General features: G+C 34.1%; 1 protein-coding gene across 5 annotated transcripts; it reads left to right on the forward strand.

The window, feature by feature from the left end:
* The first annotated feature begins 67 nt into the window (after positions 1-67).
* Positions 68-15313, forward strand: LOC107914196 (squamous cell carcinoma antigen recognized by T-cells 3). 5 transcript variants are annotated; one of them, XR_001688730.2, is made up of 16 exons: positions 68-473; positions 576-980; positions 1084-1359; positions 1519-1653; positions 1765-1890; positions 2548-2592; positions 2680-2784; positions 2987-3129; positions 3220-3343; positions 3501-3575; positions 4438-4803; positions 4932-5024; positions 6622-6769; positions 13549-13815; positions 13961-14022; positions 14582-14874. XR_001688730.2 is itself a non-coding variant. In XM_016843010.2 (15 exons), the coding sequence occupies exons 1-14, from the start codon at positions 210-212 to the stop codon at positions 13812-13814; spliced, it is 2571 nt and encodes an 856-aa protein (XP_016698499.2). In that variant the 5' UTR covers positions 68-209; the 3' UTR covers position 13815; positions 14930-15313. The 5 variants fall into 5 exon arrangements, 4 of the variants coding, with proteins under 4 accessions (XP_016698499.2, XP_016698498.2, XP_016698500.2 ...); XM_016843010.2 differs by lacking the exons at positions 13961-14022; positions 14582-14874 and adding an exon at positions 14930-15313; XM_016843009.2 differs by lacking the exon at positions 13961-14022.
* Positions 15314-17571: the final 2258 nt, after the last annotated feature.

Consider the following 17571-nt stretch of genomic DNA (forward strand, 5'->3'; position numbering starts at 1 on the left):
ATTACATCTATATTAAATGTTTAATTTAAACATTAAAAAAAATGTTGATGGGTGATATTAGATTGAAGTTTCAAATTAAAAAAAAAAAAAACAGATTTCGTTTGGGCTGCTGTTTAAAAAGCAATAAAATTAATTTATTTTAAAACAGGGACCAAATCGAAAAGATGTAAATTAAATCCAAAATCCTACATTCTCTTGGAACGAAGGAAATGAAGTTATTTTTAGCGAAAGAAGAAGGAAAAAAAAGCGAAGCAAAAGAAACTAGAATGGATTTTGAGAAATCCTCAGTTTCCATAAAAGATGACACTGAAATGGCGGACGATGACACTGCTCAAAACCCTGAGAGCAGTCGGAAACTCAGTAGCGACTCGGACTCAAGCGATTCAGAAGACGAAGCGGAGCAGACACAGCAGCTTCGAGCTTTAGAGTCTGACCTCTCTACCAATCCTTCCAACTACGACGCCCATGTCTTGGTATATTAATCATACTTTTCTTCCTCGCTAGTCAAAGGAAAACTACAAGATTCCCTATCCCTAATATTACTACTATTGCACTGCTTTCATTTGATTTCACAGTACATAAAGCTTTTGAGGAGAAGGGGTGAAATAGAGAAGCTACGAGAAGCTAGGGAAAATATGAATGTATTGTTTCCATTGACTCCAGCAATGTGGGTGGAATGGGCCAAAGATGAAGCTTCTCTTCTGAATGATTCCGATTCCGAGTCAGTCGAGAAGCTTTACGAGAGAGGCATCTCTGAGTATCTGTCTATCCCCCTTTGGCGTGAGTACCTAAATTATGTGCTACAACATGATCCAAAAGTATGTGATAGTTCAGTTGACGGGGTTTCAAAGGCTAGAAATCTTTTTGAGCGTGCTGTTACTGCTGCTGCTTTACATGTTGCTCAAGGTTCTCAAATATGGGATGCATACACTCAGTTTGAGCAATCTATTTTACTAACCATTGACCAATCAGACATTCAGGTCCCAATATGATACTTATTTTCTTTACGCTTATAAATTTCTCTTCCGCTGAAGACTATGTTTTTGAGCTTGACTGCATATTATCCATCCACCATTCGTTCAGGCAAAGGAGAAACAGGTCCAGCGCATTCGAAGTATATTCCATCGTCAATTGTCTATTCCCTTTGCTAACATGAAGTCTACTCTCCTATCCTACAAGGCATGGGAGGTGGAACAAGGAAATTCTCTTGATTCAGAATCCGACAATGTGGTTGGGATTTCCTCCCATGTTGCTTCATCTTACCGGAAGGCGGAGGAGATGTACAATGCCCGTGCTCATCTTGAAGAACATATTACAAGACAGGGTATATCTGAGTCTGAAAGATATCAACATTTTATGGTATCGTTTAAAATCTCTATAGGGTGAAAATTCTTTCATTCCATAGTAACTTTAAACTCAGTTTGGTTTCTTCATGTATGTTTTAAAGCACTTCATTTAATTTGGTTTCTTCATATTGCTCTGCCTGGTTAAATTGATTAAAGAAATCAAATGTTGCAGAGCTACTTAGATTTTGAAAAATCCTTTGGGGATCCGGCACGAGTCCAAAGTCTGTATGAACGTGCCATAACTGATTTTCCTGTATCAAGTGATCTCTGGCTTGATTATACTCGCTATCTTGATAAAACCTTAGAGGTTCCTGGTTTTACTTGCTATTATTCAATTAACTGTCAAAGTTCTTTCCTTTACTTCTTATACTTGAATTTGCGTTAGTAGCAGTTATTTTCCCTTTTCCTTTGTTTTTAGGCAGGCAAAGTTGTGAAGGATGTTTATTCCAGGGCGACAAGAAAATGCCCCTGGGTTGGAGAACTTTGGGTTCGGTATTTGCTATGTTTGGAGCATGGTCTTGCTTCTGAGAAAGAGATATCTGCTGTATGTTGTGGTTATTTTTAGAGACAATGTCCTCCTTATTCTGTTTGGACTACATTCAGATTTTTGTTTGAAGTTTAATCTTTGCTCATCATTGGAGGAGAAACTTGTTTACTGGTTGATGAATAGTAGCTTTGATATTCTGTTTAATACATATAGCTTCTGCATATGATACCCAGGTTTTTTGCTTGGAGCATTAGGAGGTTTTTCTAGAAAGTAGTTTAACAGGGAAAAATGAGCTTTTTTATTTTTCTTCTGGTCAAATATTGCCCTTAGGTTTTACTACTATCTCAAAAGAAGAAAGTGAAAATGGTGAGAGAATTTATCCCGGACTGGCAAAACAATACTTCAAATTCACGATTCCCTCATGCTAACTTCTGCATGTGTTATTTTCTCTATGTTCTCTTGATCATGTAATATGATCTTACTTCCACATCCAAATGAACTGAATGCCCTTGCTTTCTCATGGTGGCTATGTTGACTTTGGCTGTTTGGCTTTTATAACGATTAGAAGTTTTATAAGTTATTGTAATTTCTGGAACTATTTTGAGGGGGAAATCTTCTTTACATGTTTATATTAAGGAATATGTAAAATACTTTGATTGTTTCATTATTCTATTTAAGCCTATTTTATTGAATTTCTTTTTAAAATTGTTTCAGGCCTTTGAGAAGTCCGTGCAATGCACATTTTCGACCCTTGAGGAGGTGTGGATTTTTATTTCTCTAATTATGTTTTGAATTAATATATTAGTACTCTTGCTTTGAATCGTTAATCTTTTTTGTTTGTTGCAGTACCTTGATTTGTTCCTCACTCGAGTGGATGGCCTAAGGCGTAGACTTTCATCAGCCAGAGGAGATGATGTTTTGAACTATTCATTGATTAGGGAATCTTTTCAGGTTTGCATGTGTACTTCTTCTCCATGTTTAAAAGGACTCATGGTTAAGTGTGACTTAAGGTTATCAAGCACATAAATATTTTGCCTTGTTGATGGTCTTCGTTGCATGTAAAAACATTTTAGAATTCTTACCTTCATGCTATGATGGCTAGCAGTAAGTCCCTTTTGTATGCTTGACTTTGACTTCGTGGGCTTTATTTCAGCAAGCAACAGATTACTTATCACCACACTTGAAGAACACTGATGGTTTATTGCGTTTGCATGCTTATTGGGCCTGCTTAGAGCTTAAATTGAATAACAATTTAACTGCTGCTCGTGGTGTTTGGGGGAGCTTGCTTAAAACCTGGTTTGACTATCGAAAACTTGCTTAAATTTTTCTTTAGTTGTTTAGTTATGTGATGTTTCACAGGATTCAAGAATGCATCTGCCTGTGCAGTGGTTCAATGTTGGAAGCATGGCAAGGTTATATAGCAATGGAAATTGCTTTAGGCCATATAAATGAAGCCAGGGCCATATACAAGAGATGCTACAGCAAAAGATTTAGTGGAACAGGTTCGGAGGTACATTTTCCATGTTTATTGAAAATATAATTTGCATGGTTTGATAATGTTAATGTTTGTTACTCTTTTGGGTTTACTCCTGAATTTTGTTCAATTGCTCTTTAGATGTATTGTAAATTAGATGATACATTCCTTCCTAAAAAACAGAATCATTCAGGATATCTGCCATGCTTGGTTGCGCTTTGAGAGGGAGTTTGGAACATTGGATGATCTTGACCATGCTGTGCAAAAGGTATGGCTTTTTATATTTTTCCTGTTATTTTCTGTTCATATAAAAGTTTTACTACACATCATTAACACATTTCCTCGTAAAATTATGGAATTCCGCTTCCATGTAGATGTTTTTAAATCAAAATAAATAAATATAGATGACAAAGAAGAAAAATCCATTCTGGAAATTGTCAAGAATTTTATTCAGCCAGTAATACTTATTTAACATTTCAAAGAAGTATTTTATAACATGTGAAGTAGTTTTGTTTTATTTTTTTCTAAAAAAACAGAATACTTATGTGGAGTAAAAATTGAAATCCTAACCTCACCTGATTTCACCATCAACTGGCCTACAACTGGTTTAGGTAGTTATTTTTTCTATTTTCATTTCTAAGCTGTCAACTTCCTAAATCTGTTCTCCTGATGAATCAAGGAAGATAACATTTTATTGCATTCTCTACTCACTGGTTAGGTGGGAGATTTGCCACTAGGTGTCCCGTGAAAAAATGATAGGTCTGGTCTACTTTTGTTATTCTATGTTTAATATTATGCTACAAATTTTGTTTGCATTATAAATGTAAAATATATGTTTCTATTTAGTCTTGGACAACGGTATTCGATTTAGTTTCTTGAGTTTCAGGGGGAAGTTTGAAACACATTTTATCCCTGTTAAACAAAGATAAACTGTGCTTTTTAATATGCCTTTTGGCTTTGTTTAGCAAAAAGTTATTAAATTTGTTAGTGTTTTCTGTACTTACCTTTTCCTCTTTTCATGGGATGTCATAAGCCGTTGTTGTTTCTTTGATATTTGTTTTATTTGTCAGTTGTTGTCATAAGCCTTTACCAAAGTTGGAATTACTTTCTGTTTTTCATTCAATTTTTAGGTTATGCCTCGTCTTGAGGAGCTGCAATTGTTTAGGTTAGAGCAAGAATCTAAATCTTTAACTGAAGTGACAGATAAAAGGGAGCGGCCCCTTAAGAAAACTGCTAGTGAAAAGAGGAAATCGGGTTCAATCACAATTGATGAACAGTCTCCAGCTAAGCGGCAGAAAAGTACTCAAAATCAGAAGAAATTGCATGAGAAAGAGAACACACGAGGGCTGAAGTTAGCTGAAGCAAATGGCGGGGAAGAGAAAAAGGGCAAGGTTGAGGAACAAGTAAACGAGCAGCTAGTGAAAGACACTTACTCTAGTAAAACCAGATTATATACAGATCAGTGCACTGCATTTGCATCAAATCTTAACATTAGGGTTAGTTGACACCCTTCATGCTGTCCTTCATTGTTTTCCTACTTTCAAAGAAATAGTCACACTTACTTTTCTTCATATTCTGTACTTTTGTACAAACTAAAAGACAAGCTTATCTATTTGGCTGGCAGGCAATAGATGAAGATCTAAAGCAATTCTTTAGTGATGTTGGTGGAGTCACTGCGATTCGAATTCTGCATGACAAGTTCACTGGAAAATCGAGGGTCTCTCTCTCTGTCTCTCTCTGAATTTGTGTATGCCGACATGCATGTGCCCTCTTAATTATTTTTGTGTCCGTCACTGCCATGTTAGAAATGAAACATGAAGCTGTCTTCATTAGCTGCTTACTAGATGTCAGTTTGGTGCTCAGGCTGCACTTTCCATATCACAATCTTTATTAAGTAGCAGATTATGTATTTTACAGTCGAATGTCTTTTACGCACTGTTTCCAGAACTGGTCAGGGTACTGGTCTGAAATAAGGGGTTGGCCTGGTTGGCTTTCAAACTGGTACAAATTGGTTGAACAGGCAGTTGAACCAGGCTAAAAAAACCGGTTGAACTTGTTTTCACTATTTTTTTAATATATATATTTTAATTTTTTTATGATTTTCTAAATAATTTATTCAATTGATCTGGACAAACTAGTCGAAACGGTGGTCTGGACTGGTTCGACCACTGGTCTGGTTCTGAAAACCTTGCTTTTGCGAGCAGTTTTTGTTGTCTCTTTTGATAGATTGTCTTTGGCAAGCCACTTTGTTGGTGAAATAATAATCAATTATATTAAAAAGAAAAAAAGAAAGATATATTTACTTGAAAATGTAAATACACTAGTTAAAAAGAGAAAATATAAAATAGAGAAGAAGTATGAATATAACTTAATCACCATTTTGAAGTAGAGAAAAAATAGGTGAAAATATAAGTTTGAAAAGAACTGGATTTAATCCATATTTTCAGAGAAAGTGAAAGACTAATATATCTTTGCTAATTCATGTTTTGTATTAGATTTTTCTTCCTTCCAATTTTGCAGTTTAGTTGGCCTCACTTGTGATACAAACTTAGTTAGGTTTTAGTACTTAAGTAGATATAATTTCTTTGAGGAATATCACGTTTAAGCAATCCCAAGCTATGTGGATATCATTCTTTGCTAAAGGATGTCTTCTCTTATTTTTGTGTTTACTTCTGCCATTCACAACTGATATTCCCCCGCAAGATTATCTCACATATTCAACACTATTAAGTCTAATGGTTTACTACGGAAAGATGATGAATATACTAGATTCTCCTTGAATATTTTTGGTACATATCTGAGATTTTATTTTGATAATCTATTGAATATAAAATTTGTCAATTATTTAACTTCTCAACATGTTTTAAGTCATTTGAAGCCACTAGATGGAAAATTCTTAAAAACTATTGTGAAGTAGTTAAAACTTTATTTTTTCAGTCAATCTTATTTAAAGGGTTTTTATAACCTTATAATTTTTCATTCTTAGGTATAGTTTCTCTCTTTTCAAACTTTTATTAATATAAAAAAAAATCTATAAGATCATCTCTCTTTTTAAGTACAAAATTTTACTGAGCATTCAATCCAGAATAGTATGTGTACCAAACAATGTTATATTATAGATTAGTTCGAAAAATTTCAGAAACTAAGAATTTAGCACTTGCTGTTAAGATTTTTAATCAGTAGAAAATTTATACAACAATACCTAAGGTCTAGGGCCCCATTTTCCGAATTTGGGTCAAAATCGACATACTGCATGAATTTTAAGATTTTTTTCATCAGCGGGCTGATTTCATATCTTTAATTGGAATTTGAAGGGATTGGCATATGTGGATTTTAAGGATGAAGAACACCTTGCTGCAGCTCTAGCAAAGAATAAGCAAATGTTGCTTGGCAAGAAGTTGAGCATTACACGCTCAAATCCAAAGCGAGGCAAGAGAGAATCTGGTGCTCTCACTACATCTGGTGAATGCCTATCTCCATGAACACTTACTCTTGATTATGCAATGATTCATATACCTTCTCAAGCTATTGCAGCAGATGCCTAATTTACTAGAAGGCATCACAAACTTCATTTATCTGCAATTTATCATGTGCATGTATATTAAATTTGAAATGAAATAGTTAATTCCTGAAGACTTTTTTTTCCATTCTAACAAATGGAAAAGAAAATGTCTAGAATGAATGATATGCTGAGAGGAAGCAGGAGCAGAGCTGGAAGTGGATTTAATTATAAAGGATAATTGTAGCAACTTTTTCACATGTTTGAAATATAGGATTTTATTTTTCTTTTCCTTTTCCTTTTCCTTTTTGTAAGTGATAGACAAGTTTGCTGCTAGGTTGGAACAGGCCTTGCTGTGAACTTGGTTGCAGACTTGCATTAATGAGTTCAGGATCAGGCCTGATGAAACCATAAGTACATGATTGTAAATATAATAAATATGTGAAATATAACTAGATATTTAGTTTATGTGCTATTTGATTAGGCGCTTGTGGAATTCTGTTTTACCATTTCCCCCATGAACATAAGATCATCACATTTCTTTATGTAACTTTGAAGATGATTGTAAATCTCTATACTCTTCTCCTTGGATGGCTCTGATTCAAAAAGGTATAGTTAGGTGAAATACTAAATACACTCTTGAAAAGTTGTTTCATCTTTCACGAGTGCATAAGATTCTAGTTGGCTATAAGCCTAACAGTTATTAAAGTTCGTGTGAAATCTTTCTGTCAACATAAGGACTCGACAAAAATAATAGAATAAGGGGTTTTCTAAGAAATTTCAGATAGGTTTAGGCTTATTTAGTATTTTTGCCTTACTAGTGTTTCACCAGTTTGTAAGTCTTATGAAGCTTGAGTTATGTTCCTTAAGGGTGTGCTTGGTTGGGTGGAATAGCAGAGGGATGGGAGGAGGGAGTGGAAAAGGGGAAAGAATAAATTTTGAGTGTGCTAGGTCGGTAAGAAAAGTGAGAGGAAAGAAAATAGGAGAGATGATCATTTTCCATCCTAATGCATAAAAAGCAATCCTTCTAAATTGGAAAGATGAGAGGAGAGAATATGAGAGAGAGGTGTATATTAGTTCAAAATTATGCATTTTTCAAATGCTTTATTTTCTTTCTTTTCATTTTTCATCTCTACCAAGCAATGGATGGAAAGAAAGTTACTTTTCTTTCCATTTTTCCTTCTTTCCCACCAAGCACACCTATGGAAAGAAAAATTATGTTTTCCATCCTTCTAATTTTCTACCCTTTCAATTTTTCATCCTTCCAATTTTCTTTCCACTCTACCAAGCATAGCCTCAGTCCGAGTTTCTTTTAATGATGTTTGCTTGAGATTGGTTGGAGCTCAAACTCCATAATAGATGGTACTCAATCTTGAATATCCTAAATTTCTTGTTGGTCAATTTTCTGCTAAGTGTTAGGTGGATGGAGTTCTAGGGGGTTTCTAGAACAATTGGACAAATTATATCTAGCATTAATCTTCAAGCTCTATGGTTTTCCACATCTTGACCTTCCTAGTTATAAGGCAATAAATTTTAGAGAAGATGAAAGAAAAGAACCTTAGCATTGTTATTTCTATTGGCTCTGCATCTTATTATAGTTTTTTTTTTTCTTTCTTTGTATAGAAAATGGAATATTCATATGTCTTGTGGCATAATGAGGAGGTTAGGCTTGACAACTGTAGAAATCAGAGTATTATGTATTAAATAGAACATAAATCAGAGTTTTTATATACAACCTATGACACTACTTTAGGAAACTCTAAGTTAGGAAAGATACTAAATAGGAGATATGATCCCTTAAAATAAGGGATTTTAATAAAAAGAATATCTACAAAATATTCCTAAAATATTTACAGAATATTCCTACACTCCCCCTCAAGCTGGAGAATATACATTGTATAATCCCAGCTTGAATAGGAATTTATTGAACATAGGTTTTGGCAAAGCCTTGGTAAGAATGTCTGCAATCTGTCCTTCTGAAGGAATGTAAGAAAGAGTGGCTGTCTTTTTGTTGACTTGATCAGCAATAAAATGCCTATCAATTTCAACATGCTTTGTTCGGTCATGTTGAACTGGGTTCTTGGCAATCTGAATGGCAGATTGATTATCACACAAAACTTCAAAGTGATCCTCCTGATTTGTGCCAAGTTCTTTTAGTAATTTAAGTAGCCAAATTCCTTCGCATATCCCCAAAGCTAGTGCTCTAAATTCAGCTTCAGCACTACTTCTTGAAACAACAGATTGTTTCTTACTTCTCCAAGTTGTAAGGTTACCCCAAACAAAAGTGCAGTACCCACTAGTGGATCTTCTTTCAGTGAGATCTCCAGCCCAACTAGAGTCTGTAAAAATCTTAACAGTTCTGTCTTGTGTCTTCTTAAACATTAAGCCGTGTCCTGGAGTTTTCTTCAAGTACTTGAGAATTCTATTTGCTGCTGCCATATGCTCTTCAGTAGGATTAGTCATGTGTTGACTTATCACATTTACGGGAAAAGCTATATCTGGCCTTGTCAAGGATAAGTAGATTAGTTTCCCAACTAACCTTTGAAATTTCTCTCTGTCTACTAAGGACTCATCTTCTTTATTGAATCTCAAGTTTGCCTCCATTGGTGTATCAGCCGGCTTACAGCCAAGAAAACCAGTTTCTTTGAGTAAATCAAGTACATACTTTCTCTGGTTGATCACAAGTCCTTCTTTTGATCTTGCCACCTCCATTCCTAGGAAATACCTTAGCTTTCCCAAGTTCTTGGTTTCGAATTCCCTGTTTAACAACTTCTTCAAATTGCTAATCTCTTCCTCATCATCTCCAGTAAGAATGATGTCATCCACATACACAATTAGGATAGCTTTCTTATTTGTAGAAGTTACCTTGATGAAAAGCGTATGATCGGCAAGGGACTGCTTGTAGCCATTTTGAAGAATGACTTTAGTGAACCTCTCGAACCAAGCTCTGGGTGATTGTTTTAACCCGTATAGAGACTTGTTGAGCTTGCAAACCTTGTTGCTACCTTCAATAGACTTTAAGCCAGGTGGCAATTGCATATAGACTTCTTCCTCAAGCTTGCCATTAAGAAATGCGTTTTTTACATCAAGTTGGTGTAATTTCCAATCGCAATTTACAGCCAAACTTAGGAGTACTCGAATAGTGTTAAGCTTTGCCACAGGTGCAAAAGTTTCTGTGAAGTCTATCCCATATGTTTGCGTGAAACCTCTGGCCACTAGTCTAGCTTTGTATCGTTGGATACTGCCATTGGAGTTATACTTTACAGCAAAGATCCATTTACAGCCGACAGCCTTTTTTCCTTGAGGAAGGTCTGTAATGGTCCAAGTAGCATTTTTCTCTAGTGCACAAATTTCCTCTTCAACAGCCCTTCTCCATTTTGGATCCTTTAGAGCTTCAGCTATGCTTGTGGGAACCTGTTCTTTATCCAAAGTTGCTGTAAATGCTTGAAAAGACGGCATCAATGAATTATAACCAGTAAATTTTTCAATAGGATGCTTGGTGCACTGTCTAACCCCTTTTCTAATAGCAATAGGAAAGTCATCTAGAGTAGTGGACTTACTGATTTCTTCTTCCATTTCGGCAGCTGGACCCAAATCCAATTCTCGGCAAGAATCAGATTGCAAAACAGTCTCAGGGATATGTCTTCTTTTTCTTGTGTAGACACGAAGCTGTTTGGGTGATGGTGTTTTTTGAAGACTGTCAATTGGAGTAGGTGTATTTTCAGGAAGAGTGTTTAAAGTGGGTGTAGGTGAATTAGTCATAGGTACTACAGGAGAATCAATGGGAGCATTCACAGGTGACAGATCTGCAGGTAATGGCGAACAAGATGGCAATTCTGAAGGTTGAGAATGAAGATTAGAAGGAGATACCTGTTGTGGCTGAAAATCACTCCATGTTTCCCCCTGAATTTCAGCCTGAGTGAAATAGGAATCCTGCTCATAAAATGTTATATCCATAGTGGTGAAAAATCGTTTAGAAGGAGGATGATAGCATTTATAACCCTTCTTAAGTGAAGAATACCCAACCAATACACATTTTAAAGACTTAGGATCTAACTTGGACTTATTAGGAGCAATATTTTGGATAAAAACAATGCAGCCAAAAATTTTAAGTGGCAGAATGGAGGAGATAGGCTTAAAATGAGGAAAGTGCTGCAAAAATATAGATTGAGGCGTTTGAAATTTTAAAACCTTACTAGGCATCCGGTTGATTAAATATGTGGCAGTTAATAAGGCTTCCCCCCACAAATATTTAGGAACATTAGTGGTAAATAGAAGAGAACGAGTAACTTCAAGAAGGTGCCTATTTTTTCTTTCGGCAACGCCGTTTTGCTGTGGGGTTCCAACACAAGAACTAATCTGAACTATGCCCTTTTCCTTAAAAAAATCACCTAAAGACCTAGCAAAAAATTCACTGCCATTATCAGATTTAAAGAGCTGGATTTTAGACCCAAATTGAGTGAGAACCATGTTATAAAATTGCACAAAAACACTAGCAGTTTCAGATTTATCTTTCAGCAAATAAGTCCAAGTTATCCTACTGTGATCATCAATAAAAGTGATAAACCACTTACAATTATCAGCATTCTTCACCCGAGAAGGGCCCCAAATATCACTATGGATCAAAGCAAAAGGGTAAGAAGGCTTGTATGTAGAAGGAAAATAAGATGATTTAGTATGTTTGGCAAGAGAGCAAACTTTGCAAGAAAAAGAATTAGGCCTTTTATTAATGAATAGAGCAGGAAACAATTTTGCAAGGTATTGGAAACTAGGATGGCCTAAACGAAAGTGCCATAACATAACAGTATCAACTTTTCCTAAAGCGGTAAATGACTTGGAGATCTCGATTTTAGGAGAGGTAGGGAGGATGTAGAGACCATTATGCAAGCTGGCCTTACCAATCATCTTCTTCGAGTTCAGTGCCTGCAAAGTACAATCACGATCATTAAAAATTACAGAGCAATGCAAGTCTGTGGACAATTTACTAACAGAGATGAGATTGCACGCCAGATTTGGTACAAAGAGAACATTTTTAAGTGCAATCTGTTCATTGAGAATAACAGTGCCATGTCCCTCTATTTTGCACAAGGTACCATCAGCCGTTTTAACAGCTTTACCAAAGGTATGAAAAAAATTGTGAAACAATGCCTTGTTACCAGTCATATGATCCGTAGCACCAGAATCGAGGATCCAATTAGGATTCAACTGGGAGGAGAAAAATGCAGTAGAAGAAAGGTTACCTTCTGGATCTTTTATGACCAGATTACCTTCACAAGACCCTTGACTAGACGAATCTGATGGAGCATCGGAACCAGAAAAATTTTCTGGATTTGAAGTAATCTCCGAAGTAGGAGAAGGAGTTTCGGACATGGTCTAGGTTGAAAAAGAAATCGTAACCTAAGCTGATACCATGTAGAAATCAGAGTATTATGTATTAAATAGAACATAAATCAGAGTTTTTATATACAACCTATGACACTACTTTAGGAAACTCTAAGTTAGGAAAGATACTAAATAGGAGATATGATCCCTTAAAATAAGGGATTTTAATAAAAAGAATATCTACAAAATATTCCTAAAATATTTACAGAATATTCCTACAACAACAAACTTCAACTCTGCATTCTTGAGGAAAACAAGAAATATTAAATACAATATAAGAGAACAATAAGAAAAAAAGCCAATATTCACATAAACTAAAAGTACCAAATATAAGCCCCACTGAGTACAACGAAGTAACAGAATAAACTCTTTGGTTGATCTCTCCATTAGCATTTTTGGTTTTGCATAAGTATCACGGGATGGATATCTAAAAGTACCTTTCTATCATTTTTATTTTTTAATTCCTTGTAGTTCCACAGTTTAAACATTTTCTAGGCATATCTAGGCACTCCTTTCTAAGTAGTTAAATTGAAGGATTTTTCAATTTCGGCAGTTAGGGATAGTTCTACCCTTTTGATAAATTCAGAGGTTGTTTTGTCCTCAGAATTAATTTGCATACATTTTAAACTCTACTAGGGCCGTAAATGAGATGCATGTACTTACAAGCTACTCGGTTTCAACTTGGAAAATTCTTGAATTTGGATTGTCAAGTCAAGCTTGAGTTATTGAGAGAGTCAAATTTGAGAATCTTAATGCTTGATTGTAATAACTTGCGAGCCTAATCAAGCTTTTTATTTTTAATGTATATTTTTATTTATATATTATTATTGAAAAATTTCCATGCCAACCCGAACTCGAACTTGAGTAAAAATAATTGAGTCTAAAATTGAGCATGGGAATCAAAGCTTTATCTTTTACTAGGTAATTGAACCTAAGTGAGTGAGCTTTTAACAGTTTGATCTTTATTTTGAGTTGAGCTTGCTTTAAAAGTGGAACTCAATCAAGCTTGAGTTGAGTAGTGCTCGAGCTTCTCACAGCTTGAGGTCGACTCAGCTTAATTACACTCCTACCCTGCACTTCCAATTATTCCGGTGTGGAAAAGGTATGTCTGAATATTTTGCATGTATTGGAGCTGTGTTATTAAGTCCCATTGCTTTGCAATGTGTAGATTATGCAGATAGTTTCTGCATTTTTATCAAGGTGATTTTCAGGTTTTGTTTATTACAGTTGCATTTAATTTCTCTCCCTTTGCTTTTATCATGACATATAATATGTGTATGCGTTTGTGCCATTTGCTTTATCCTTGTTACATCATAGCTTTGCTTGGTTAGTCTCTTATGTGTCTAAACTGAAATTGCAGAACATGATAGCAATCAGAGTGGAATTGAAGGGAGTTCTGCATCTAAAGAATCTGTTGAAATCTCAAAGGGTTCAAGCGTAGCTCCCCAGGTACCACATTCTCGTAAGCATTTTGAGAGCATTCAACTGAAGGGGAAAAATACGTTTGCGGTGCCTAGAAATGTTAAACCACTTGGGTGGACTACTAACAAGCCAGGAACCAAGAAAGAGGAAGATGAGAAGCCAAAATCGAATGATGAATTCAGAAAAATGTTTATGAAAAGCTGAGGTACGTTCTCAAAATATTATCCTTAGTAGCAAAATCCAATTTTGGTGATAAATTAGTTGTGGTTTTGGGTAATGCATTTAGGGTGAACTGCTAAGTGCTAACCATTGCTTTATCAATTTCCTTTTTTTCTTTTTCACACTAATAGGTTGGCAACAGTTTTACTTTTACCATTACCGTTAGGTTTAATGACCCATGTTTTGCGTGTAGGTAATGCTCCACTCTCTCTGTTTAATCTTTGGATTTAGAGATTTAATTTCCAAACCTTGTGGGATTACAGGTTTAGAAATGGTTATTTTCTATTTATTCTCTTTTAATTTACAACCATAAATGCTCCAAAGTGGTGGGAAAATGAGATTCAACTTGAAAAGCCGTTGGTTCTGATTTGAGACCCTTCAATTTGATCTGAACTTATTTAAAAAATTAAGATGCTGAAAGGATCTGAATTTGAAGTGATTTAAATCTGAAATAATTTGAGATTTGGGATTTGAGTTCAATTTGATAAAAACTAGGGTAAAATTAATATATATAAAACTTAAGGTCTTTTGAGTCTAGTTTGTAACGGCTTGTAACGTGAAAATACTATTGATGCAAACAAGCAATTTTATGATGGTACGTGCTTCATATTGTCATGTATAAGCAAGGGTAACCGATTAAGTTGAATTAAATCAAACTGATTTCATCAAATTGATTGGGATTAGTGAATTTAGTTTGATTATTCTTTTAAATAAGTTTAGTTGATTGATTGTAATGTATGATGGAACTATAGGCTTGGGAAACAAAGAAAAGATGCAAGATATTCAGCAACAAGAAGGAAAAGGATTGAATAGAGGAATTTTTGAACATTTGGTGATTGCAAGTCTCCGAGATAGCTTGGTTGATCTTTGGTTTATGTTTCAGTTTTCATTTCCCTTTCATTTGTTTCGAGAGATATATTGATCAATTTCATTTCTTTCTTTTTTCTATTGACTCTTTCAATTATGATGTAGGGATTCATGAATCTATGTGTCTATATGGATCTTGTTCATGAAAATGTGCAAAAGTTTTATTTGCCGGAGAAAATTGCAATCACCCAATCCTTCCTTCTCAAAAGAACATGAAATTCTTTTTCTTGCAGAGACTAGGAGATTGAATCTAGCCGTAAGAGGAATGCTTGGCTGATAAATAATTCACTTCTTGGTCTTGACTCCCTTAGTCACTACAAAAGCCTTGATGAGATGCATCTATTTATCCATCTTTTGATTTTGACTCAAAATGGGAGTAGGTTTGAAAAAGGATATTAGAGTGTTTAGGTTGACTCAAAATACTTGTCATGGTAAGGAAAAATGGGAGAATAAGCAAACTTTGAGAGCGCAGAATGAGTTGTATGAGTTGTATGCCGTGTTCGGGAAGGATGAATCGCTATCAATATAGATTAGTTTGGATCAATATGGAATTATTATACTATGCTCATTACATATTTTTTTCTTGGTTGATAATAGTGAGTACAATGCAAATAATTTATGCAGCTTTAATATCTTTTGGTCAACGGAATTTAAAAACGAAGAATTTATTCTCTTTTTTTTTTTCCAAAAAAATGCTTTTAAAAACTATGTAATACTTATTTTTGAACTCTTTGTTTACATCGTAGTAATATTTTTTTGTTTCTCCTTTCGTCTTTGGACTCCTATAGATTTTGTGAAGTGGAATATAAACTTATGGACCTTAATATTCATACTTAATCTCAACTCATTAGCACTTTTATGTGCCTAATCATAAACACCAAAATTCAACCCAAATCATTCCGTTTACAAATTACAAAATAAAATAAAATAAAAACCAACAAAATTATATTTTACAACCAATTTAAGTAAACAAAACAAAAAAAAAATTAAAAAGCAACTAAATGTAGTAGTAATAATAAAAGAAGTGTCCACAATAGAGTTCCAAAATAAGAATTGGAGTAAAGGTGTGGCTCAAATTTCCCAATTAATGGTAGCATAGGTTTAGGCTCCTTTATTGTTGATTATGTTCTCATTCAAATTCGGACCACTTAGTACAATACATTCTTTTAGGGTTTTAAAATATTCTACGATGTAAACAAATTGAAGTGGGAACCAAACTGACATATTCAGTAGAGCTTGAACCGAGTTGGACTGGGGCATATAATCAATTTTAACCTAGGCTAGGCTCCTTTATTCCTCATCTCCTTCTTGCCTCTTTTTAATTCCTATGGCCCCATTCAAAACAAACTCAGGGGAGAATCTTTTTTAAAGTAGTTAGCTTCACTTTAGTGTCATTGATAATAAGTCTTACTTTTAATTATTTAATATTGTTAACTAGTGAGTTCAATAAGGAGAGGAAGAGATGGATTGTATGATGGTTCACCTTTGTGGGGGTGGAAAGCCACTAGAAAGGGGGTCGATCTTTGGTGAGAAAGTTTGGAAAGAAGTATTTGATATGGAAAGGGGACTTGGCTTTCTTCAGTTTTTGTTGTGGGTTTTTATACTGCGAGATAAGGTTGCCTATCTGTTTAGATATTGTTGACAATGAGATCATATTTAATTCTCTTTCAGTGACGTCTTAGAATATAATGTCTGAGGGCAGTTGGGTAATTAATGACTTCGAATACCTACGCGTGTATCATGCATGCTTAGCAAAGATATGAAATGGCATGAGGATTTTTTGGGCTCATGTTTACTTGTGGTAAAAGGTGGAAGGTTTGTTGATTGCATAGTTTGTTGGCTTAGTTTGATTCACTGGACACGCATAGCATAGTTTAGGAATAGATGTAGGGGTACGTGATATAGGTATAACAAATATATGTTGGTATAAAAATTTATTTAATTAAATTTTATTTTAAAAAATAAAATATTTACAATGCTTTAAAATGAAATTATTATTTTAATATAGCAAAAAGGCATTATTATTGAATTCTAAATTAAGCATGATTTACTATTTAAAATATGTCCTAATATAAAAAAATGTTTTTTTAACATTTTATCATTTTAATTATAAAGTATTATTTAATAAAAATAAAAGAAATAGTTATGATTTTGAATTAGTTTAAAATAATTTAAAAGGAACTTAATTTAATATCAAAATAAATGAAAAGATTTAAAATTAAATTATGATTATGGTAATAAAAAAATTAAAATATTGAAATCAGGAAAACTATTAATTTGAAATGTGTTAAAAATGAAGAAGGTACCTTATGTAAAAATTAAGAACAAAACCACTTTCATTTCTATAAAATAAAACACTAATATCATATTTACACTTTTCTATCAATATATTTAAAATTTGGTTACCTACAAATAATAATCCCACATGTTGGGTAGGCCCCATGAAATATATAAATATTAATCTAATTTTTAAAATAATAAAATGGGAAGTTTAGAGTTGACCTAAACCCGACATGAATAAAAGATCTAGAAGCATCTTGAGTAGTAGTTCAAACACACATTGAAAGGTTATTGTCTATTATTCTGGAATAAAAACAACTTCACAATGCCTTGTATAAAAATAAAATAATAATAAAAGCGACACCTTCTGATGAACATTCTTTTTTATGTTATAAAGTTAATAGAATTTGTGGACCAATTCTAAATAATAATAAGACTCCAATGTAATGTCATGGTGACCTTAACAATTAAACCAAACTAACTCCATCATTAAAATTGGATATGAATCACTTCTTGCATTGCCTTGTCTTTAGGAAAAAAACCAAACTCTTGCCATATCTTTTAAATAGATACTATCATACCAAATTTAACATCA

The sequence above is a fragment of the Gossypium hirsutum genome, chromosome D10, assembly GCF_007990345.1.
Source record: "Gossypium hirsutum isolate 1008001.06 chromosome D10, Gossypium_hirsutum_v2.1, whole genome shotgun sequence".
In the NCBI taxonomy this organism is placed as follows: Eukaryota; Viridiplantae; Streptophyta; class Magnoliopsida; order Malvales; family Malvaceae; genus Gossypium; species Gossypium hirsutum.